This window comes from Toxotes jaculatrix, chromosome 18 (assembly GCF_017976425.1).
Source record: "Toxotes jaculatrix isolate fToxJac2 chromosome 18, fToxJac2.pri, whole genome shotgun sequence".
In the NCBI taxonomy this organism is placed as follows: Eukaryota; Metazoa; Chordata; class Actinopteri; family Toxotidae; genus Toxotes; species Toxotes jaculatrix.
The window spans coordinates 2,905,675-2,931,187 of record NC_054411.1 but is presented as its reverse complement, the minus strand read 5'-3'; the positions used below and the strand labels follow the sequence as shown (position 1 = coordinate 2,931,187).

Below are 25,513 nucleotides of genomic sequence, written 5' to 3'. Positions count from 1 at the left end.
CTGGGCATTTATGCCCTCACCCTGTTTCAACTCATCTTTAACAACATGCTGCAATGTAAAGGAGGAAAAGCAATCTGTTGTACTCAGAGTCGCTGTATGTTTCGAGGCGAGTGCCAAGAGCCAGGATCAGGCCTGGCACTTTTCGGGAGCCCGCAGGTGTGGAGCTTTAGTCAGTGATGCATTGGTAATGTAATACTTCTTAATAACCTGCTACTCACAATTACACCACAGACCCTAATTATGGTCAGTAGTGGTCTTTGTCACTGTGCTCTTACCCCCTCTGCTGGAGAGACATGAGACCGGGACCTGATGTAGTCAGTGGTGGGACAGGCCTGGAGAGTAGAGCACCCTCGCATCCCCACAGGAGGCCGACGTGTTTGTTCTGCAGCAGGAAGCTCCACAAACTATTTGATGTGCTCAGTCAGAACTTCTGCTCTTTGTCTCTAACTTGATCTTTTCCCAAATCTTCTTCAGTCAGTTGGTCGAGTTAGAGCTGTGTGAGCGTGTGTGTGTGCGTGTGTGTGTGTGAGTGTGTGAGGGAGGGCGGGGTCACTTGGGACGGCGGTCTGGGTTGCAGCACATCGGTGAGGCTTTAATTTGGTGTGTGAGGCGAGCCGCGGCGGACTCTCCCAGCAGAGACGGTGCTGTGTTTGTTTTGCGGGTGTGTAAATTAGCGGTAATTCGTTTGCTCAGTAATGACGTGGGAGAGCTAATTAGGGCAGTGTTGATGGGTGCATTAATTAGTCTCTAGTGTGTGATGCTAATGAGACCCTGATTCGGAGTGTGTGTTTGTGTTTGCATGTGCATGAGTGTAAGCCATGTATCTGTAAAGGCCTACTACTATAGGTCATGCCATGAGAATTGTAGTATGAGAGCATGTGGGCGAGTGTGTGTGTGAGTCAACATGTGTGGCCCCTGTGTGTGTGTGCATGAAGGATGCGGCAGGTCTATACCTGTGTATAAGAACCCCTTTAACCCCAGTGGCTCCATGATGTCGGCCATGCCTGGCTGAATAGTGATCCCTCCGTTCAACCATCGCAGGGCCCTGCTCGCACATCACACATATCTAACGGCGCAGCGAGGAAGCAGAGGTGTGCAGCCGGCCGGTCACACTGCGGTGGTTTCAGTGCTGCAGCTGCATCACAATCATAAATTCATCCCAACCTATAAAAACGTCCCGGACACAAAACAGACAACACAGGGAGCCGTAATGGATGAAAGGCTGTTTTATAAGTGTGTTCAGTGACAGGTCCACTTCACAGATAAGAAGGATCCATCTGTGTGTGGTCACAGCGGGGCAGTGCTACTACACTACTCTGTGGCGTCTCTCAGTCAGGAAGTGACAAGGTGGCAGCTTGCTGTAAAAATTTATGGCATATTACTGATGTGGCATTCGTCAAAGCAGCAGTGAAAGGCAAGTGTATAGGAAGGAAAGGCGGGGGGGGGGGGCAGGCGTATTGGCTTTAGAGCCTCACCAGTGATCTATTCTAATCATATTTATTCATGACTACGCCGTTATACATAATCCATTACTATTCCTGTTCAACTGTATCCTCTGCTGTTTCGTGCTGTCGCTCATTTCTTCGCCTCCTCTCCTTTCTCTTGTAGAACTGCGGAGAAAAAGAGAAATTAAAATCAGCACGAGAGGCCGGTTACATCGTCCTGTTTAAAGAAAGTACAGCACTCGGAGTCATCTGCGGTCTCTGAAACTTTAACTGACAAATACAGCGAGGTGATTTATTTTTAGTGCGAGCTGCCAGAATTTCAACTGAAGTTTCACAACAAGAGATCAGTCAAACTGTAGAGGAGATGGAGATTTGTCACGCTGAGCTTTATTGAGGACTGTCAGAGACAGACTTGGCCTGTCCCGGGTCATGCTCCAGCTCGCTGCTTTTGGATCTAGGGCATTATGGGAAGCGAGGCTCAGGCAGCGTACCTCGAACCTCCAGCTTGCACTCCACCTCGTCCTGCCCAAGATCGTTGACGGCTCTGCAGGTGTATCGGCCTCCATCAAACAGACTCGGCTTACGGATGTTCAGAGTCAACACGCCCTGGTTGTTCTGCATCAGGAACTTGGGATCTTCACTGATGATCATATTGTTCTTCATCCAAATGATCTTTGGCTGAGAAACGGTGTGTCGGAGGAGGAGGCAAAATTGGCGGGATGGAGGAGAGAAAAAGGAGGAGGGAGAGCATAAACAGAGCGAGGGATGTTGGGAGGGTAGGAGAGCAGAGGGAGGAGGGAAGAGGGAGGGGTGAAATTAGGTCAACATTTCGGCTTGACAAATCTTTGCCGATTCGGTGGGATAAAAAAAAGAAAGAAAGAAAAAAGGAAAACGTGTGTTCAAAGATCTTTCTGCTCCACCTCTTGTTCTAGCTTCAGACATAAAAATACACTCCTGCTGCAAAGGCATCAAAATCCTCTCTGACTGTTCTACACTCACTGTTTGACACTCAAACCCTGTGCGCTCGCTCGAAAAAACACAAAGCATGAAATCTGTGGCGTAGCCTTGCAGCAGAGCTACCAGGGACCAGCGTGGGTAAAGCATATGCAGACTGGGTGGTGCTATACTGCTGTCGTGTAGAGTTTGTTCATGTGCAAGATAAAGCTGAGATATATTGCCTTCTGTAAATTCCACAGGTTTCTAGGCTAAATGTCAGTCCATTCATTTTCTTGTTATCATGATGAATTCTTAGAAAAGTTATATAATAATGCTTAATTTTAACATGTTTTTCTGTTCTCTAGATTAGAGTTTGTTCACAAAGTAGTTTGTCTGATGCACACGTTTTGCGGTACAGACGTAAATACCTTGGGGTAGCCGCGGACGGCACAGCTGATGGCAGTGGTGTAACCTGCAATCACACTTCTGTCCACCAGGGGCGTTGTGAATTTGGGGGATCTGCTCATGTCCTTCTCTTTGAACGGTGGAGGGTTGTAGGCCAAACCTGGACAAGCGGAGAAGTGGTTTCTGTTTCAGTTTAATTCTTACAAACACACAGTGAGGCGCAGACCAGTGTGGAAGTCCAGAAACATTAACTCTTGTCCAGTAAACCATGTTTTCCAGATGTTTTCAGCTGGTGTCTGAGGCAGTTTCCAGTTTCCCAAAACAAGGTAAGCGAGGCTGCAAGAAGAACTGTATTAAAAATGGATATTAAACCTTTTCACCCATTGATGGGTTAATAAAAGATTAAGTTTACCAGAGAATGATGTTTTTAATTATGTGTTTTTATATGTTATATGTTTTGTGTACTTGCTATCTTCACAGACACCACCCTGACGAAGGAGAGACGGCCAAAACCATTTGGTGAATGAAGCAACATATTTATGACGTTTTAATTTTGATGGACATGACTCAGTTCAACACACACCAAAATATTTGGCAAGTTAGTGTCTCACTTTTAAGGCCAACTCTGCTCGGGGATTGTGTAAAACACGGTCTCTTGAAATGATTAATTTATAACCTACTGTATTGTTTTGCCGTTTAAATCATAGCAATTTCTATTACACCAGCAAATGGTTTTAATTTCTGCAGATCACGATTTCAGTTCTCGAGACAAGAAACTGACTTTTGTTTCATCCTGATCAACAGTTCTCACGTTTTTATGGGCCAGACTGCTCCTTGGAACACAAAAGAGATTGGCTGGTTGGCTGCCAGATTTTCTGGTAGAGTAAGCAAATGCAACAACACAACAACAGTAGCAGCATTTGGCTGGTGGCAGGTGTTAATTTCCCAGCCTAGTTGCTTTCATAATCCGCGGCCAGTATTAAATGTTATTTAACACTCTGTCAAAGAATATTTCTGCTTAGCATAATCAGTGTGAATTCATTTTCTTTTTAAATTATGTCCAAGTAATTAATCACAAGTATTTCTAATGTTATTACTGTGTTCTATCGTTAAAAATCATATTACAGTTGGTGTTTTTAGTCGTTGCGCAATGTTCCTGACGACTTTCCCTTTTCGCTATCGTACCGATTACATGCCACAATGCTCCGTTTATGTTTTAATTGAATAGACTGTGGCCTACAGCTCAGCGTGCGTTAGATGTTCCTTGGCATCAAAAGCAATGTTATCATGTAACAGTGCACAGCGCTCAGCGGGGATTTCATTACCTGTTTTGGTAATGACGGCGGTGTTCTTGCTGATGCCAGCCTCGTCACTGAGGCCACAGATGTTTTCGCTGAGCACTCGAAAGGAATACTCGTTCCCCATGACCAGGTCAGATACAGTGCAGCTGGGCCTGCGGTTGTGCTCATAGACCGTGAACCACTCCTGATGTGAGAGAGACAGATAGAGAAAGAGAAGGAGACGGGGGGAGCAGAGGTTCAAAGAGACTTATAGCTGAGGTTGAGATCTATATAAGCCGAAGAATCCCCATCCCCAGTCCACCTTCCTGTCGATTCATGAAACATAATGACCATGACTGTATAGCGAGGCCCTGCAGTTTCGTGACAAATCTCCTAGCAGGCTCAGACAGAGCCATCATGAAGGTCCACTGGACAGTTACAGATGTTGGAAAATAGCAATGATGAAAGCGTTGTTACGTTTTCTACTCCATACTCAGGTCGCTCCTGTCTTCCTCTGCTCTGTGTCTTCCCTACATGCTACAAAGAATCAGACTGTGCCTTTTAATTTCAGCTTCTGAGCATTTAAACATGAGAAAAATATCCAGTCCATCCACTGAGGAAAATGATTTACAGGCTGTTTGCTTACGTGCATGTAAAATGCAACTGTCCTCACCTGAGACTTAAATGTAAACTTGCAAATTAACAAGTCAAGGTTACACAAACATTAACGTTTTTCTTTATTCTGTTAAGAAGATTCTCATAAATATAAATGTACTGGTCTCAGTCATTCTTGCTCGAGAGTTGCAGACCTCCTATAAGGTAGCCTGCGAGTTACCTCCCCTGAACCCCATATCTCTACTCCTATACACTTCTCTTCATGCCTACCCCAGTCTTCTTGTCAGCCTTCTGAATGGTGTAGCCGATAATCTCACAGTTGCCGTCGTCTTTGGGCGGCTTCCACTCCAGAGCAGCGTTGAAACCCCAGACGTCTGTGACATGCACGGCGATGGGAGGACCGGGCTTTTCTGACGGGATTGAGAGAGGAGACAGAGTCGAGATAGAGTTGGAGGATTTTGTGTGAAACTCTGAACAAGGAAAGTTCATTAGAAAATCATGAGCAGGGAAGAACATACTGTACAGCTGGTTGAGATAACTAACTTTTTTTCCCCCTGCCTGGGTAGAAATGCGGGCAAGCTTTTAGAGGTAGAGAGAGAGAGGTAGACTGATAAACACATCTGAAGCAGGAAAGTCCCATGGAGAGAAAGAAATCAACACTCGCAGCAGAAGAGATTTGGCAAAGATTGACAGATGAGCAGAGCAAAAGACAAAGGTTCAAGTAAAGGCGGCGATGGCTGCATGCATTACTAGAAAAACTGTGTTGGCATAGAACTGACAAACTGAGAAATAGTATGCTTTGCCTGTCCGGATTACAGAGCAGAAGAATGCAGTGAGTTTATCATTGATCCCGCTGTGTGGCCTGTGCTATACCCAGAGCAGTACAGAAATACTGTACAGCACAGTAATGTATTTGTCATTAATCTTGCTGTGTGCGCTCTCCTCTGTGGAGTACAGTACAAACTGTGAGCAACTGTTTTTGCCTGTTAATCCTTCCTGTACTGTCTCCTGATGAGACAGTACGGTGACAGATCAGCTGAGGGGGGCCTGATCAGAGGAGCTGCAGCCTCTCATTAGCTCAACCTTCTCAGCGGAGGAAGTGACAGAGTAGCCCTTAAAATCCAAGCCTAATCCCAGTCTACACGCAAATAATCCCAGCGGAGCCCCGCCGAATAATCCACCCAGTACCCTGACCCGGGGATACGAGCCGTAAGCTGAGGAATGAGCTGGCGGCCACAGTGGCAGTGCAGGAGCCAGGATTATGCGTGAGAGAGGAATCAGCGCTTTGATGATTTGCTTCTTCAAGTCACAGATCCTTAGGAGTATGAAATTAGGAATTATCATCAAATTTGAAAAAAAACTTGTGGCATGTCACAGATTTGGGCTCAAGTCATCATCCCCTTCCAAACAGGTTATTAGCCGTGTACCTTGTGAAGTATGAACCATACGCGGTGTTCTAATCTTAATGAGAGAACATGCAACAGAAGCGTGCTTCTCTTTAGGTGGTCGAGAGGGTGTCGGTGGACTGACCTACAACCTGGATCTGTATGTCCGCGCTGTCCGACATGTTCTCAATCTGAACAGACAGTGTGTACGTTCCGGAGTGGGTTCTCTCCGCCGAGCGGATGAAGAGGATGGTGTCCACTTCACTGGTACGAGTTCCCACTGTTTTGTCCTCCAGGAGAACGCCATCTTTGAACCAGGTCACGACAGGGCGAGGCTTACCCTGCAGTTAGAGCAAAGAAAAAGAAAAAAAAAAGTTAGAAGAAAAAAGCCTTCAAATAGATCTTTAAATCAGGTGCAAGTTGATCTCAGATAACTTTTTTTTTTTTTTCGCGACAGAAAATTCATCTCATGTTTTGGCTGCTGTAGGGCCTCCTGCTCTGCTTAAACAGCTCTCAGGTTCAGGTAGAAAACATATTACATCAGTAAGGAAGCAGCCACTTGAACAAAGTCTGGTGCTCTTTTCTCCCAGGAGAACATCGTGTAGCCACATCCTCTGTCTCACAACTTGCTTTTCATCTGCTTCTTCAAAAGCTAAGGCTCACTTTTCTTGTCTGTTTTTATTTATAACAATGGCTTCCCCTTTGCTACTTATGGTTAGCTTCTTTTCACCATTACAATAATTTGCAAGCTGCTGTCAGACGGTGTGATGCTCTCTGTGCCCTTTCAGCTCTTGCTCTCTCGGTTAAGAGAGTTTACAGATATTGAATTTACAGAAACCCCCCCCCCCCCCCCCCATCTGGGGGGGGGGCGGGGTTCTGTAAATTCAATATCTGTAAACTCTCTTGTACCACAACCGTTTTAGTGTTATTTAGGCTTAAAGTTCTTACATAAATTAGGGCGTGGTTACGTTGAGTGACAGCCCCATAGGCAGGCACTGGCAGTTAGCTCTTTGCTAACGCATCGGCTGGGCTAGGCGGCTACATCCAGAGGTCTTTAGCTATCTCCAGCGGTGGACAGGGGGCTGCAGTGTTCGTGTTTGTTTGCCAATGTTCGGATAGGTTTTTGTGACAGTATGGCTTATTGTAGTGTAGACTGTACTAACCGACCGTTGAAGGAGTCTGTGTCGCATGTTTTTTCGGTAAGTAAATTTCTCACTATTTTACCTGGATGTTTGCACGAATTAGCATGTATTAGCATATTTTGCTGAGACAGATAGAGGGCCGGAGCGGATAATGTTAGGAACGCTGTTGCGGTGTGTTCCGTGCTCTCAGAGAGCGTTTATTGTGGGAATACTAGGCTACAATTTTATTTCGTCTCATTTTTCTGTTTAAAAAGTCCGACATTGCATGGACAGAGCAGCTCCGTCAGTCAGCGGCTGCTGTTGTTTGTGTGCTGCTGTAACTGTAAGTGGATAGTGGATGGAGGCAGCGGTGAAAGCCGGTAAATATTAAACATTGTTCTCATTGTTGTCATTAAACCACCAAACTCTGCAGCTCCATCTAAAACCTCTCTCTGAAACAGTCATGTTTAAAACACAGCAGCAACATTATGATCTCTGTTGTACGCTGTGTGTCGCGGTCGCCCGGGGTCGAGCTAGTCGGGTCGGACTCGGGGACTGTCGTGTGGTGGATGTAGCTGCGTGTAGCTGCCGCTTAGCTTGTTAGCCTAGCTGATTAGCTGATTAGCCTTAGGCTAGCTCGGTTGCTCCGAGCTAAGTGGCCGGGTTCTCCGCCGGCTGACCCATAGAGTAACCGGCTCTTCGCCAAATATGGAAAGTACACTCCCAGTAAAATCCAAGATGGCGCAGCTCAAATGCCCATGGTTTGGTCACAAAACCGACTCCCCGAAACCAATGGGTGACGTCATGGGTGCTACATCCATGTGTTAAATACAGTCAATGTGAAAGTAACCTCATAATCTTTAGGCAGAACTGCTTTTACTCTGCTATTGTAAATCTAGTCTGTGTAGTCAAAACTCTGCATGTAGACGGGAAAAAACAAACAAACAAACAACTCAGGGCTTGGCCAGACTTGGACTAACCTGGAAGGGGATGACCAAGTTCACCTTATCGCCCACAGTCGTGATGAGTTTGGTTCTCAGATGGCGAGGCAGGCGGATCTTTGGATTCTCTGGGTGGTGAAGATAAACAGAATTTGTGGATGTGTGGGTGGTGTAGGGGAATGTAGATATATAAAATGTACAGCATGTACAGTAAGCATGTTATGTGTATGTTCATGAGTGTGTGTGTGTACCAGAGGTACATATTATTGAGATACAAAAATACACAGCGGAATTATTCCTTCTTCGATGCAGTATGTTATTAAGCAATAATCCTTGAGAAGGTTTACAGTAATATTTATTAGAGCTAAGACTCAGTGGTAAACCTGATAATTAGATGTTTGGTTTTTTCCACCGAGCAGCACTATCCTTTAACAGTGGCTGAACATAGTTAACAATGGTACATAAGTACTGGTACCAAACTGGGTACCAGTACTTCAGTTAGAGCGTGAAAAGAGGTGGATTTATTAGATATTAGATCCATAAAATATCTGTTGAATTTTTGAAGACCTAAAACGTATATCTGACCCATGATCTCTCTGATAGTGACGGCCTGGGCGAGAGTGGCGGGGGGGCTGCGCCCAGCGAGGTTGACGGCCGTCACTCTGAACAGCATCTTCTCCGCGACTGGGAGACCCTTCACCCTGTACTGGGTCTTTTCCACCGGTTTCTCGTTAGCCTGCACCCACTGGTCACCTGAGGGGTGAGTCAGATCAGAAGAAGAGAAGGGGCAAGCAAGGAACCAGTCAGAGAACCAGAGTCAATCCAAAGATCTCACCAGGAATCAGGTGTGAATATTGAACAAAGAAAGTTGTACTGGAGAAGGATGAACATCATCCAAATGTATATTTCATCACAGTTGGCTTTAATGATCTCTAATGCATTAATAATCAATTTAATGCTCTGTAAATTTAATGTTATCATTGGTTATGAGTGATAAACCTCCAATAACACCTCAATATGAAGTGATGAAGCAATGATCTGCATGTATTTACTTCCTTCTTTGCAGTACTCTATGATGTAACCACTGATGCCACCCGCTCCGATTCTCTCAGGAGGACGCCACTTGAGTGCACAGGTAGTGTCTGTCACATCATCCACCATGAGGCGAGTGGGCTCGCTGGTGGGGGCTGAAAGAGACAGGAGCTAATTAATACGTTAATACCCAGTGTAAGTGGGATGGGAGGTAGGTTAAGCTGCCTCAATGAGCGTTGTGTGGAGAAACCTCTGTTAATTAGCCATTCTGCTAATGACAAATGGCAACGCACCAATGGGCATGAAGGGCTTTGAGTTTGTGCTGGGCTGAGAGATGCCGATGCCGTTGACCGCAAACACTCTCATCTCATAAAGTACACCTTCAATCATCTTCTTAGCGTCGTACGTGGTGGACTCATAAACATCAAAGTTGAGCTTGGTCCATCTGGACGAGCCAACCTTCTTCCTCTCCATCAGGTACCCTGGAGGAAGCAATATCAACATACGGTGGAGTCATTAAAAGCGGCTCAGCGTTCTCTGGAAAAGAGTTCAAAAACATTGCAATGTTATAAACAGAGAGGATTCTAAACTGCTGTTTTCTCCTGGGAGGGAGACATCAGATGTGAACATTAGATGCTGTGTGTTTCGGGGGTACCTTTAATGGGAACTCCGCCGTCAAATGCAGGAGGGTCCCATGTGATTGCAGCAGAGTCCTCGCCAACTGACGTGCATTTGACATTCTCAGGAGGGTTGGGCACATCTGGAGAGGCAGGTTACAGTTGGAAATGGAAAGAGAGGAAAGATGAAACAGAGAGAGAAATGAGAGAAGGCGTGGGTATGAGTGAGGGTGAGGAAGTGGGTCTTCTAAGCAGTACAGTGTAAGAATGCATGCAGATGTGAGCTGCAGAGTGGGTACTGGGAAAAGCTTTTTTTAAAATGATTCCATTTAAACCTTATATTTATAGCCTTTCTTTGAACCAAATCAAATAATGTTCACTTCACTGGCAAATAACCGTGTCGTTAAATTGTCGATCTGGCCAATTATGTTATTAATAATATATATTTTTTTCTTTTTGTATGTGTTTGTTGCATCAGTGTTTCCAGACCATTCCCCAGTCTCAGTTCAAAACCATACAGCTCCCAGCAAAACCAGGAAGAATGGGATGGGAGCAACAAAAGGCAGGAAAATGAGAAGTGTAAAAGGCAAAAGTGAGAGCAAGCCGCTGACCCACGATCTTGACAATGACTTCAGCCTTGTCCTCTCCGGCAGGGTTAGTCACGGTGATGAAGTAGTGGCCCTCATCGTCTCTCTCCGCCCCCTCTATTACTAAGCTGCTCAGGGTCTTCCTCGTCTCCACGCGGACGCGTCCCTCGGCCTCAGCCACCACCTACCACACGTAGCAGGACAGAGTGAGGGAGGCAGACAGAACAAAGGACTCTGTTGAAGAGAATGGTGTGGCTTGACGACGGCACAGCTGCCACAATGACAGGTGATTCAACCTTCCCACTCTACCTCATGTTTCATTCTCCTTTTGTACTATTCACTGACTAACGACTGGATAGTCTGATTGACGCACAAAGGTAGAAAGTATCTGACGTGTGTTTGAGTGTGTATGAGGTGAGTGATGAGACTCCTCTCTACTCTTCCTCACTTGGTCTCCTTTCATCCAGCACACAGTGGGGGCCGGCTCTCCTGTGATCTCAACGTCAAGGCGAAGTTTGTTTCCAGCCACCACTATGATGGTGTTCTTGTTGCCGGTGCCGCTGGTGTCCAGGTGGATTTTGGGAGGATCTTTCATTAGAGGAGAAGATGGAAGGAGAGAGGTCGCTCAGGTTAGAAAGACAACACTCTGTGCTATTAATGGATGTGTTAAATATGATAATTTTTTCTGATCTGAACACTTTTCTGGGTTGAAAACTGAAAAGGCACATTTCCATTTGCTAAACAAGCAAGCTAGAGCGTGTGTCCGCTTGGCGCCTTTTCACATCGCTTCCAGCATTTTCTTTGCTGTTGCAGTTTAGTTGTATATGAACGCAGGCCAATGCTGAATCTACATGTAGACACCCTCACATAGATCAAACATATCCTGTCATGTAAGCTGATGAATATATATATATCTCACAGAAAGCACCACTTACCTTGTCGGGGAACGTAGTCAATCTTGATCTCTGAGAAGAAAAAAGACAAAACAGTCTTAAAATTCTGACATGGTCAGATCAAACCCAGGAAGTGCATCACATTCTTATTTTGGTTTGCGTGTCGCTCTCACCCAGGAAGTTGAGTTTTGCGGAGAGAGAAAGAGCATAGCCATCAGGGACAAAAGTATAATCCCCAGCGTCCGAAGCCTTCACGTCATCAATCGTAAGCTTGTGGGTCCTGCGGACATGTTACCACAAGTTACCAAGGAGACAACACTCGTTGTGACCCACAATTATGCAAAAGACAGTTGCCCTAGCAACGTACTCCATGAGGCAATATCGCAGAGTGAGAAACATACTAAATGGCTTTCACCTTGTGTGACCGCTGTTGCCTCAGCATATCTCCTGCCATAGGCAGCTCTGATGGAGGGATTACTGGGAGAAACCCCGGGCCCTAGGGGTGTGTGTGGTATGTGTGTGTGTGTGTTTAGAGGTTAGAGCTTTACAGAATCTGAAAAATGGGTCAAACAACTAAGAAAACCCTTTGGTAATAGTTTCCCGAGCCATGTGACAGACACCGCTTGTTGTGATAGCTCTACAATTTTGTGAGTCTGTGTGCATGCGTATCGGTTTGTGTTTGTGTATGTCCGTAGCTGTGCGTGACGGTTCAGGGCGGAGAGCTCAAAGCAGCTGCTTCCTGACATTCAAACATGGACCCGCAGCGGTCTGATATAATACCTTCCAATGTGACTCATTTTGATGCGATCGCTGGGCTGGACTTCGACGCCGTCCTTGAACCATTTCCCCGTCACTTTTTCATCAGACACTTCACACTTGAATACAGCCTGTTCAGCAGCCTTCAATGTCAGGTCGGCTATGCTCTGCAGAACCTCCAGCTCCTTATCTGAAGCAAAAACCAAACACCAACACAGATCAGCACATGCTGCAGCACAGACGCTGGTTTACACAGGTGATAAAGCCCGTTTTGACCAGTGTCAGGAGGAAATGCTTGAATATAGTTATTAAATACGCTGCACTTTCTGTTTTAGTATTACTTCATCATGCAAAGGTAGAATAACTGAGCATTTAGTGAAGACATTTTAGGAATGTGTTTTTACCGGGGGCTGTTTCGCCCTTTTCCAGTCTTTGTGACAGGCTAAGCTAACAGGTTGCTGGTTGTATTGTTATATGAGAACGGTGTCCATCTTTTCATTTAAAAGCAACAGTTGTACTATTCTTTTATCCTTTAAAACATTATATTACATATTTTTTTATTTAACAAATCCTTATTGCCATATTTACCGGTGGCCAGCGGGGCTTTTGTTAATCTATTTTATGATTAACTCACCTGGTGATAAGTAACTGTGGCAGTTTCCCTCCAGGCTTTATTCTCTTGACTCCTGTGGATGTCAACCACAACATGACACACTATGGGACACTACAGTAATGAGGTGCTCCTCCATGATCTTGGGATGCACCTTATGCAGCCAGTCTATTTTTATATATTTAGGTTGCAACACTATGTTCGCATTGGCCACCTGGTGCACTCTAACTGCGGCTGGAGTGTCCAGTTTGGAGGAAGGACAGACGTTGTCTCACATTCTAATCAATTTGGTTGATTCGTCTGGCTTGCGGGTTTGCAGCATCTGAGACAGCCCGATATCTGAAGGGCGAGGCAGGACCCAACCATCAGTTTTGGATGTGTAAGAGGAAATTAGCATGACGAATAGGGTGATGAACAACTGATACAAGGGATTAATGTAGTGATATTAATTATGGTATGAGTAATGACTAATTTATTGCCGTTCATGCTTGTCAGAATGGAAAACATCAACACGCGCTGATGTGTAAATTTTCTTTAAGTTCCTAATTGAAGAACCATGTCTGAAATGCTTGTTAGTAAACTTTACACAGCAGCTGATAGTCTGTACCTTCCTGCTTCTGATGCTGTTATATCTTATTTATATATAACTTCAGACTGATTTTCTAATTTTCGTGCACCTCAGATCACATGTTGAAGCATTTAAATCTATATCATACCTTTGAACTTCTGTAGTTTTTAGGTTGTATGATTTTAAATCCTCATCCAGCTTTTTTTTAATCTTGGTTTGTTTTTATTTCCTTGTTGCGTTTCAGTTATTTTTCAGTATTATAATTTGTAATAGGCAGCCCAGCATAAATCCACAGCCCTAACACTAAGCCTTTGGCTCTAACAGAAGATGAGTTACCTTCAACCTCCAGCTCTGCCTTCGACTCTCCACCATTGGTGAAGACGTAGTACATTCCGATATCCTCCATCGTAACTTCATTTATGATCAAGATGTGCCTCTTCCCATCTTTTTTAAACCTGTACTTTGAACCTGCAGTTTCCCTGTTCAGCTCAACTCCATCTTTCATCCTAAGGAGAAAACACACACACACACACATATGCTTTAGTGACACTTCAACACATCGAAAAGAAAGAAAAAGCTGACTGACATGTCTGCAGTGTTCTACTCGGGTAGAGCCTTAAGGGATCGCACGCTTTTGGCACATTTCAAAAATGGTAGAGAAATCTATATGAAGTTTCCAGTCCATATAGATTTTTCAGAACTTAAGTGTGTCCCAGAATTCACAGCCAATAGTGATAATACAGAACATGCAACACTACCACTTATGACTTTTGTCAGGCAAAGAGAAATGTTCGCCCCGACACAAAACACAAGCAATTGAGGGCACCATGGTAGCCTAGGGGTTTAAACCACTGACCATGAACCGCTATGTCCCTGATTCGTGTCCAGCCAGAGACCTTTGCTGAATGTCATTCCCCATCTCACTCTCTCCCCTTGTTTCCTGTCATCTCTCTGCTTTCTCTATGTAACACAGGCATAAAATGCTCAAAAATATTACCCGTATAAGTAAAATAACTGTTTGCATATTATAATTTTTGTTTTTGCTTTTTTTCAAATGTTATTTAAATGTTTGCATAGCTAAAAAAACATGTCAACTTCCATGTTGACAAGAAGCCTAAACAAGTGGCAGTACGACCATACAGTTATATATTTGGCATTTACTGTATGAATGTTGCTGTTATTACCTGAAAATATTTCTTCCTTTATGAAATGAAAGCAACATTCAAGACCGACACACAATAATGATGAGTAATCTACTGCGTGAGTTGTGCCAACATTTCCCATCAGACGTTTTCCTGTTGTTTCACAGAGCCTGCAAACGTTTGTCTCCATGTTTATTCATTCATGCGGGGAGGTTTGTTAGACGGGTGCACTTTGAGGTGTAGTAATGCGTGAACGAGCCACCGGGCACACCAGCTCACCATTTGACGTTGGCTCCTTCCTCGGACACTTCCACCTCAAACTCCACCTTCTCACCCACCACAGTGTGGACATCATCCAGCAGCTTGGTTATGGTGACTGGAGGCTCTGAGGACAAACAGAAAGCCACACGTCATACCGCAGAACAAGAGCGGGGTACTGAGTCAGCTGTACTACTGTAATGACGATGAACATGAGTGGAGAATAAAAGAAGTATAGTGCACACGGGATAAACAGGGCTGGAAGGTATCAGTTCGTGAACAGAATGAGTAACGCAGGACACAACAAAACAACCGTGAATGTTTGAGCCTGAGGCTGAGTTATGGCACATGCAAAATCTTAATTTCCACTAAAATTTAGTCTGTCAAACACAGTTAAGTGGAAGTTTAAACTAAATGCCATTAGTCAGAACAGCAGTTTGTTTATTTTATTGGAAAAATACTCCTTTTAATTCTGTGATATTGATCTCAGCCATATTGTCCACCCCTCGTAGCTAAAGCTTTCATTTTATTTGATAGTTTTTCCACACAAGCGCTCTTTGTTCGGGTAAAACTTTTAGTACTCTTTCCTCCTCTGTGGATGGGTGGTGGGTGGCATGTATATCAGTGTTCTCAATAAGCAGAAAACACACACAACATGTGCAGGACGTCTTTTTGAATTTGAATAATATGCTCCTGAAGTCCTTATCAATGCCACGAACACTCCTGTCTTGCAGAGGTGGAAGGTACTTCAAGTCTCCTGAGGTGGTGGGAGTCACATTGTGTAACCACACGGTGTGATGCTTGATGCTCTGCTAGCCTCAGCTATTTGTCATCGTCAGCATCCAGTCCCCCTCCGGACGTCTCAATTCTCTCCAACCTCAGCTGGAGATCCCAGAAGCTCTCCGAGCCACAGTCACAGCAGCACAGTAACAGGTACAATCTGACTGCGGGCCTCACAAAAGTTTTGTGAAATGAGTTTGATGTCCTCAGTGTAATTCGGGGCCTTTACACATTAAAAAGAAAAAAAAACTGAGAGGAATTCGTTTCCCTCAGGAACACGTGGAGGAGACACAACTAAAAAAGAAAGTAGTGGTTTGATACTGAAAAACAGTATGCATGCAGAATGAAAGCTAAACTTACCTACAACTCTGATTTGGCCTAAATATCAAACCTGTGAAATATTTTCTAATCATCATTTTAAACCAAAGCCTGTTTTCAAACTACTGCTTAGTAATTGTGTTTAGTTAAAAAAATGAACATCATTCACTTGTTTGCTTTCTTGCTGAGCAGCAGCTGAGAAAATCAACACCACTCTCATTATATAGGAGGCTTCAGCCAGCAGCTTATCATAGCTTAGCTTAGCACAAAGACTGAAAACAGGGTAAACATCTGGCCTCACTCGTGCAAAGGTGACAAATCCGCCTACCAGTGTCTATTTATTTCCTTGCTCGGGCACAGTGGCTTCCTGAAGCCTTGCCTGCACCAAGAGGTTGGCAAGAAACCAGAGCACGTGGCCCAAAAATAGGCCCACACACGTACGGATTAAACAAACGAGATACAACATGTTAATAAATGAGACAGAGATTCTGGTGTGCAGATTTTGTCAGGATAGCTGTTTCCCCGTTTTCAGTCATTATACAATGCTACGTTAACCGGCTGCTGGCTTTGGCCCAATATTTGCCATTTACGTGAAAGTGGCATCAAGCTCTTTGCAAGAAAGCGAATAAGTGAATTTCCCCACATGGCCAAACTTAGTAAATACTTACATTTTAGAAAAACTAAGGCAAAGTATTAAATACGAACACACCAGTTAATGCAGAAACGTGACATTACATGAGTCTGCATCTGACAGTTGCTACTCATTTCACACAGCTTTGTGAGTGTTTGATGACATGTGGTGGAAACACAACAGTCAACCAAGAATCACTTCACACCACAACAGAGCAAAAGCCCGAGCTTTTGCTTAAGTACTTCATGTCTTTTTTAAAAGGACTGTGACTGCTAGTTTTGACTGGCTGTCATTTGCTCAACTCCCCACTGCCCTCACTATGTCAAGATGAATCAACAATAAAAGGTACTGATGTAGATGTTTGCAAACAGCTACATGAATGATATTTTTCATGGACACAAACACTAATCCGTGAGCGCGCACACACACACACACACAGACACAAGCTGTAGCTGCATGGGAGAAGTGTCTGTGGTGAAGAGCTTACCCTCGTTCACGGCCTCTGATAATGTAAAAGCAGGATGGGCAGCAGTGAGCACACAGAGTAAAGCATGGGATTAATATAGCAGCAGTAGACCCAATTACATCTATTAAAACCTCTCACAGCCACTCACAAGAAAGGACACAGAGGAGACCATCGAGAAATAAGAGTTAGACGAGTACGTCAACAACAATATGATGTTAAACAGTTAGTTTAAGTACATACTGTTGGCCCTTTTCAGTTTGATATATATAATATGCGTGTCTTTAAAATGTTTCCCAAAAAGTAGTAATAGTGCAGTGATCTTATATATCCCGTTTACAATTTTCCTTTAAACCACAAATATAACTAGTTCAAGAAACACTGAATACTTGTGCTTCTTTAGAAAATCTTGGTATAAAATATAAAACTTAAATATGACCACAAAATATTAATATTTCAATTGAGCAGTGTTCAAATTGGCCTTCAAAAACACACATTTCAGTCAAACTCTAATAACTGTGACAGCACATTAATACGTACAGCGCGACGACAACGATACATGACAATAAACAAAACATAAAAATTTCACACGCCACGCACCCATTAAAAATGAGTGAGCAGACAACAGAGCGCAGCGTGCTACTGTGCGACATAAAAGCATTGAAATAAACAGATGACAAACACAGACACAGGAAGGGAACAGAGCTGTCAAGCCTCTCAACGCTCAAATGACAGCATTTGCTAAACCAAGCAGAAAAACCTCTCCCTCCTGAAAGAAGGATTCCTCCAAAGACAGTGACTCATATACCTTTGACAAAAACCTCCGTGAAGCACTTCTCCTCCCCAACCACGCACTCGTATGCTGCGTCATCCGAAAGGCTGCACTTGTTGATAGTGAGTGTCCGCTTGTTGCCCACGCTCTCAAACACGTACCTGGACGCACGGGGAGGATGGGGAAGATTATACGGGGAGGATAGAGACCAAACAAGGAGAGACAGACGAAGAGACAAAGAAAGAGAGAGGGAGAGAGAATAACTGCTTTCAGCAAATCCGAGACACAGTCAGAGACAAAGGGGGCCTGAAGACAACGGAGTGACTCACAGTTATAGACCAAGACATAATCCACGCATTCTTGTACAGACCTTCAGACCTTCAGTAATGCAACAGTCTCATCACACGTAATAGAAGGTAGTGATGGGAGAGATTCCCATGGTTACGAGCTGCAGGCGTTCACATCATCAGAATCAGGGTGGCAGCTGTCATTAATAGTGAGTGTAATCTGAGAACTGAATGAATAGTTACCTGCTGTAGGGCTGAGCTGACAGAGATGTTGGGAGTAAGACGGTGTTTATGATCAAAATCGCAATAAATTAGTATTTATTCTGTAAATGGGTGCTGTTAGCTGCTGTGGGGCATCCATGTTAGTACGCAGCAGAAACCTCTGAGTACTCTCTAAAACCTGGAAACAGAATTTTGATGTAAATCAGTTCCCCTTTAATAATCCACAATATCTTAATGCATAATATGTTATCCCACTATATTAGCTGATATAGGTATCAGACCACACCCAACTCAATTATCCCGTTCATTTAAAGTATGTTTTAGTTAGTTTTAATTTGTCTGTCATATTAAACATTTGGTCCACACCGCATGGGACTACAAACATCAAAATATACAAATATAACAAGGCATCTTCCTGTAACAGTAACTTACACAAAATCAAAAGTAAAAAATATCCATTAGACCATTACATGTACTTTCAAATAACCTCTTTTTTTGAGAAAACCTTAAATTGTGAACTGAATAACTGAAGAAAAAAAATGAAATGCTATGAGCCTGAAGTTTATCCTGACAAAGGGCTTTTTTTTCCTCATCTCCCAGGTTTTCTCCAAGGAATAAGCTCACTTTAGTGATTTGTATGTGAACAGACAACAGTCTTTAAAAAATCAATTTCTGTTTTTATCTTACTAAGTACTGCATCGTTCCCAGTAAAAATGACAATAGAAAACAAAATGAAACTCATTTTCCAGGTACACAGCACACAAAGCCACTTTTGTTCTTTCAGTCTCACTTACGACCAGTAAAACACAAGGTCCTAACTGGCCTTAGTAAAATCTTTGCTAGCTTGTACCATATTCATAGTTTATCACCTTTAAAGGATTCTCAGCCAGGAGTGGTTTGTTTTAAATGAAACAAAAAAGAGCAGGATTGTCTCAGGCTGTCTCTTTGCTCATTTTAGGGAAGGAAAATCCTAATACCAATGGCTCTAAGTCTGTAACCTAGAACATTTGATTTGTTAGAGCTCAATGGTCACAGTGCACAGCCTGGAAGCGCCTCCTGGGAGGCTCTGCTCAGGGCAAAAAAAAGTCCCCTAACCCACAGTAACTATCTTAATCAAAACAGGAAGAGGGCTGCCTTACTTTCAATGAACAGCATGAAGCTACTCAAAATGGCAGATGGTGGAGTCATTGAAAAAAGGGCACTTGCAACAGCTGTACTCTCTTCAATAAAACACCAAAAGACGCCTTTGAAGGAGGAGGGGGAAAGAGCAAAGAGGCGAACAACAGCACTGGAGAGAGCGCAGCAGGCTAAAGACGCTCAACACTAGCCTTTACATCTTCTGTTAGTCATATACCTAAGTCAGAGCTGTTCCTAAAGATTTTAAAATTAATCTTTTACAGGACGTTGTAGTGGTTTTCTGTTTATGTGCAATGTCATGGCGTAATGACGCAGATTTTTGTGAACAGGGTAACCTTATTCCCAGAGATTAACCATATACTTCTGTAACATCATGGTCCAGTACGCAAACACATTTCCCACACACGCGCACACACACTGCAGTGCATCTCCTACGTAGTAGTAATTTGCTCACTTGGCTGATGGTTTGATTTCCTGTCCGTTTTTGAGCCACTTGATTGGAGCATCGGGGTCAGCCACTTCCACAGTGAGCTGGATCTTCTTGCCCTTCTCCACTGAGTAGGCTGAATCCAGCTTCATCAGGAAAGCTGACAACAGAGTGCCCTGTTAGTATAGTTCAGTCACAGCTTTAATAGTCAAATAATCCATAAGTGCCAACCAGCAACAAGCATATGCTAGCACACATTCCACCTGTCGTCCCAGCTATATAACTTGTCCCCCGAGGCCTTTAAACGCTGCTGGTATTTACAGCCTGCTGCCTTAGAGAGCTCTCGTTTCCTGCCTGCCGCCTCAGTCTGCTTTTGCCTCATAACCCCTCTCTTGTCTCTTCCCTCGCTCCTCACCGTCACTCTTCTTGGTCTCCATCTTCATTTTCTTCAGCCTCTTCAGCATGCCCCTCAGGTCTGTAATGCCATACTGAAAGGCAATCTTCTCATAGTCACAGGGCTTGGCCGCCTTTAAAATTTCCCATACATCCACTTCCTCTTTGGGCTCCTGGAGTTTCTTCTCCCTGATTGTGGGCGATTCACACGATTGTGATTCAAACCAAATTTAAGAAAGCTGAAGATGGAAGATGCAACTCTGAAAATGTGGATGACCTTACCTTTTCTTGAGCAGCGCACTGAAGTCTAGATCACCAGCATCCTCACCTGCATCTCCACTGGAGTTAAAATTAAAAAAAAAAAAGAAAAAAGATTTGGGGGATTATCACGGCAGGTTTATAAACCTATGCTATTTACAGCACTGTTCAGTTGGATAGTGAGAAAACAGAGTCAGTGATATACATTCAGTAACAAATTCCCTCTTCTTCCACATTACACAGACCCATAAATAGGCACAGAAATTACAAGACACAATTATAATCCCAACAAAGACAACATGAGCTAATGCAACAGCACACAGTGGACTTCTAATGAATTTGCGTCTGTTGTTAAAGCTTACCCTTTTTTCATCCTGTGTTCAGATAGATGCAAAAATAGGATGTGTGAGAACATAGAGCACAGCATGTGATGAGGACTACAAGCTACCATCATGCCCTATATTCAAGTGACAGAAATCACAATAGACAAGCAGCATGTAAGCAACAGACATGACAGAAATAAGCTATAAGCAACACGGCGTACTGTTCAGACAGAAACAGTGTACATATCACAGGAAGCACAAGCAAAAAAGAATTCAAGTATGAGAAATATAAAGGACATTTAAATCAGGCTGTTCCTCTTGAAGGTGGCTGAAAAAGCAAATAACATTTCATGATTAGTATCGTATATAAAAAAAAAAAATCCTCAGGCAGCAAACGTACTGTAGTTTCCCTGTATTTTGGCTCCTGGGGTTCAAATAAAAGATCTCACAGACTCTTAAGAGAGTGATGAAACATTCTTTATGACTGAAATGCAATCCGATTGTGCGGGCTTTTAAAGATGGCTGAAGTGTTGTTAGCACAGATGTCGCTAAAGGTGACGTTATGTATGCATCAGTAAATGGAAGTACACACTCGAGATTCAAGAAAAAAATGGCAGTTTCATGCAGAATAGTATGCTGAGAACTTGGTGGTGGTGTGTATGTTTGTGTGTGTGGGGTGGGGGGGTTTGGTTGTATTTCACTGCATAAAACCTTTATTACTCCTCACATGCGCATTTGCAAGTGATGGGAAAAATTCACGTGGTCTTGAGTCATCAGTCACCCTCTCGTACTCAACAAGGTGACAAGTACTATATGTGGCACGCGCCAATAAATGTCTACAGGCTCGAGTGCTTGCTGTTTTCCACAGTGAACGGTTTTGGCAGCTGCTTTACAGTATGGAGTGTAGTTTGCTGGCATGGTTGAGGCTCATTGAACCCCTCGGAAAGCAAGATAAATGCCAATAAATTCAAAGCCATTCTGAGTGATCATGTTTGTCCCATGCATGAACAGTTCATCCAAGGATAACATCCATCTATGTTATCCTTGCCATCCCGATGGGAGTAACTTCTCCCAGGGTGATAATGCCCTGATTCACAGGGCACGCATGATCACCAAATGGTCGAGTGAGCATGAAAGCGGTGTTGTGGTGGTGCACTGAGGCCATAACAACTACTTCAGCGCTATTGAGAGACCGCCATCAACGCCACGTTATCAAAGACAGATGTTGCAGGAAGGTGGAGGAAGAGTGTTGTTGTTTTAAAAGTATAGCCGATGCTGACCTCGAAAACATAAACTGCAAACTTTACTTTCTGCCAAGTTTCCAAGTGTCAGTGACACAAACTTGGAGATTGTAGAACTGAGGCTGAAATGTCTTGACCTCCAGTGTTCAGCCTTTCTTGACTCCAACTGAAAAAATCAGAAATTGCACACGACACCCAGGCTCCCCTTGTCAAACCTGAGCCACTTTTCTGTCACTGTATGTTGACAAATGCTTTACATTGTTGTTTGTGATGAAGTTTAGTTTCAGTTGTCTACACATCAGTTCCCACATGACACCACTTGGTGTTTCCTGTATTTTGGCATTCATCTGTGTGTGGCGTTGTCATGACATACAGTTTAAATGCTGCATGTTTTCTGACAGGCTTGTACACATTGCCTTCTCAAGAAAACATACTCTGGCATGATGCGAATGCAAGCTTGAGATATTTTAAAACACAGCTCCCCACACCGTGTGAGAAACACGAACAGGCTGCAGTGCCAACATACAGTATGTATTCCGCTGAATACGTTCTGTTTCCCTTTGAAGCCTTTTCAGCTGGCTAACCAGTCAACCAAAGGACAACATGAGGAAAAAAAAAATAGCCTAATATGCCCGGGGCATAAGATGGAGAACTTGGTCTAACATACTGTACGTTAATGTCCGGAATTTAAACAAAAAAAAAAAAAAAAGGACCAGAGAAATAATGTGTGAGTAAGAGTGAGTATATAAAACAGTGGTTCCCAACCTTCTTTGTCTAATGTTTCCCCTCAGATGAGGTATTTCAACTGCCGATCCATACTTTTAGCTTTCTGTTTCAGCCACTTATCCATAACCTTTAGCCAGCCACTTATCCTTTGCTTTTAGCTAACTATTCCAGCCATTTATCTATACTTTTAATTCACTATTTTTTAGCTGTTCAGCTGTTTCTCTATTACTTTTGGCTAATTCATTTGGATTTTTTTTTTAATTAATTCACATTTTCTATTTTGTTAAATTAGTTGAGCACTCTCCACGTACCCCCTGGCAGCTGCAGAAGTACCCCCGGTTGGGAATCACTGTCTTAAAGAATCGTTTCAGATCACATGTATTTGGTTGTGCTTCTTGAATACAGGTTAGGAGAAAACACACAGATGAGGATCAGATTGGAAATAAGATCCTCCATGCTTACCTTCTGGAGGCTGTGCCTCCACATAAGGTGTTTAACACACTCATCCATTATCTCTCCAGCAACATATTTGAGTTTTAACCAACTTTTCACTTTTCATTTATCACACTAACCTCTCTTCCTTGCCCTCTCTCTCTCCTTCATGTCAGCATTCTGCAAATAAGCACTCTGACATCCTGTCTAAAGCACAATATGACGCTGTCTTTTTACATGTTGTGTTTCTCATCTTACCTGTGCCTTTCTGCTCGAGCTCTAATGAGGAAAGGAAATTATATTTTTAAGCACAAATTACAAATATGGAGACTCAAGGTGTCAGTGCGAAGGCGTCAGCTGATTCACGATCACACAGCACACGTACAGTATACAGGCTGAAATTTAAAAAAAAAAGAAAACATTAAAAAACTACACAGTCACAGGATACATACACAGATACACTTCACACAGACAGGAGCAGAGACAGGAATAGATAGTAAGGGACAGAGATGCATATAAAAAAAAGAAAAAGTCCCCTGAGAGACTGTCACCAAGACGTGACGAAATGCATAAGACGCTAAACCATGAGGGACTCCAGGTGAAGCAAAACAGCAAGGCGGCAGACGCACTGAAATGTGACAGAGAGACTGACTTGTACAAAGTCAGCTATAACTGAGAGATAGACAGACACACGGGCAGAAACACTTGTTGAGACTGACAGCTGCCCAGAGGCAGGGATCTACAGAGGAGCATATGGGAGACAGTGTGATGGGTGACATGTTGAGTAGACCCTCGCCGACACTGACACTCACGATCGTTTAAACGCCTCCAAGATGTTGTCCTGCTGCTCGTCTTGTACAGCTGAAACCATACAGAAGGAGAACGACTGGTGAGAGCTGTGCTGGGTTAATTCATTATACAGCAGGCTTGAGCAGCAAAGGAATAATGGACTGATGACCTCGCTAGGCCACTAAATGATAGGACCTAATGTGTATCGCACTCACTGAGTTATTGGCTGACAAAGCCAGTTATATAGTAATGGTGGATGTGCTGGATGGAAGATGACAATAATGTGATTAAGTGTCTGTCTCAGGACCTACCCTGCACGGAGACTTCGAATGTGCAGCTGTCGCACTTGTCTTTGGAGGTGACCTCGCAGCGGTAGCCACCTGCGTCTCCATCCACTACTTTGATGATGCTCATCTCGTAAGTGTAGATCTGACAGAAAGAGAGGGGATGATATGCTAGCAATACACACAATTAAATGAACGCCCATGCACACGCACACGTACATGCACCGATATGCAGTACGTGCTCACAAACACGCACGGGGTATACAAACAACACAGTTGGACCGATATTGGTTTGCTGATAAAGCCACTGGGCCGACGTTGGCTGTTGTGAGATGGAGGGGAAACGGTTGATTAAATCATAACATTCGGTGAATGTTTGTGTGGTTTTCTATTTTGTATGCAGTTCTATATACAAACATTGACTAAAATAATCACAAAAACTACATGCCTCTGAAAAGTGCCATCATAAGATCAATTGTTTTGATTGTGAGACTCATTTGTTGCACAGTTGTTCAATTATACTACATTAGCTGTCTTGGAAGGTCCTCTGTTTATTGATTCCAATTTTCTTCGTTCATTTTGATTAAATAATACACAGGCATACATAAATGTGTTTATTATTAGCCGTATTAGAATATCCTTTAAGTTTTAATGACGAACTCTAGTGGGCTATGGTGTAAATGTTTTTTCAGAGTTGTTGTTTTTTTATCTTCACAACAATAACACTGCATGTTTTTGCAAATTGGTCTCACAGAAATGAGTTGGAACAGCACAGTTTTGTAGGATTGTAGAGCTGAATGTTCACTGCTTTGGTTTAAAAAAACAAATTTCATGGCAGTCCATCATGGTGACACACACATGGTATGAACATGCATACCTTGGTGTTCCTGTCATAGGACTCTTTGAACTGCAGGTGCTTTCCCGCTTTGCTTCCGAGGTCGAGCCACTTCCCCTTCAGCCATTTCATGCTCGGCTTCCTTGTTAAGCTTGAGGAGTCCACTTTAGCCACAAACGTGATGTCCTTTCCTGCCGAGAACAGCAGTGAAATGCAGGGATTAATTAGAATAGATTAACTGTCCGCATTCCTCCTGAAATTTGGCGTTAAGCGGGCCACCCCTTTCATTTTGGATATAATTCAGGATTTTTACGACCAGTGATTTTGCCAGACCTTTTGTTGCTGTGACGCTCTCCGGCTTCAGCACAAACAGACCGGTCAGCTCGGACAGCTGAGGATCCTCCCCTGGTACATGCTCTGTGTTGTGTGTTACATAGAGGGATCACAAAGAACAAATTAAAACAGGAAAACGTGATCTGGGCAGCACTCAGATAAAGACACAACAAACAGATTGTGGACAACAACAGAAGACGAGGCGACCAAGCAAACCACCAAATCAGCAGTCTCCTAAATCCCAGTGCTTTTACAGTGAAATACCTATTTG

At 43.5% G+C, this 25,513-nt stretch overlaps 1 protein-coding gene across 3 annotated transcripts in view; it reads right to left on the bottom strand.

The window, feature by feature from the left end:
- Positions 1 to 1,211: 1,211 nt before the first annotated feature.
- Positions 1,212 to 25,513, bottom strand: part of mybpc2a (myosin binding protein Ca) — a 44,495-nt gene continuing 20,193 nt past the window's right edge. For all 3 annotated transcript variants that reach the window (XM_041063114.1, XM_041063112.1, XM_041063113.1), the window contains 26 exons: positions 25,243 to 25,326; positions 24,952 to 25,100; positions 24,102 to 24,219; positions 23,814 to 23,862; positions 20,304 to 20,360; positions 20,044 to 20,210; positions 19,656 to 19,788; positions 17,592 to 17,716; positions 14,613 to 14,718; positions 13,528 to 13,697; positions 12,038 to 12,203; positions 11,431 to 11,537; positions 11,300 to 11,329; positions 10,813 to 10,952; positions 10,389 to 10,548; positions 9,816 to 9,920; positions 9,454 to 9,642; positions 9,181 to 9,315; positions 8,714 to 8,881; positions 8,168 to 8,256; positions 6,212 to 6,407; positions 4,952 to 5,091; positions 4,112 to 4,271; positions 2,810 to 2,946; positions 1,937 to 2,123; positions 1,212 to 1,610 (listed from right to left, as the gene is read on the bottom strand). In XM_041063114.1, coding sequence (XP_040919048.1) covers positions 1,576 to 1,610; positions 1,937 to 2,123; positions 2,810 to 2,946; positions 4,112 to 4,271; positions 4,952 to 5,091; positions 6,212 to 6,407; positions 8,168 to 8,256; positions 8,714 to 8,881; positions 9,181 to 9,315; positions 9,454 to 9,642; positions 9,816 to 9,920; positions 10,389 to 10,548; positions 10,813 to 10,952; positions 11,300 to 11,329; positions 11,431 to 11,537; positions 12,038 to 12,203; positions 13,528 to 13,697; positions 14,613 to 14,718; positions 17,592 to 17,716; positions 19,656 to 19,788; positions 20,044 to 20,210; positions 20,304 to 20,360; positions 23,814 to 23,862; positions 24,102 to 24,219; positions 24,952 to 25,100; positions 25,243 to 25,326 — 3,302 coding nt within the window. In that variant the 3' untranslated portion in view covers positions 1,212 to 1,575. The remainder of the gene's footprint in view (positions 1,611 to 1,936; positions 2,124 to 2,809; positions 2,947 to 4,111; positions 4,272 to 4,951; positions 5,092 to 6,211; positions 6,408 to 8,167; positions 8,257 to 8,713; positions 8,882 to 9,180; positions 9,316 to 9,453; positions 9,643 to 9,815; positions 9,921 to 10,388; positions 10,549 to 10,812; positions 10,953 to 11,299; positions 11,330 to 11,430; positions 11,538 to 12,037; positions 12,204 to 13,527; positions 13,698 to 14,612; positions 14,719 to 17,591; positions 17,717 to 19,655; positions 19,789 to 20,043; positions 20,211 to 20,303; positions 20,361 to 23,813; positions 23,863 to 24,101; positions 24,220 to 24,951; positions 25,101 to 25,242; positions 25,327 to 25,513) is intronic.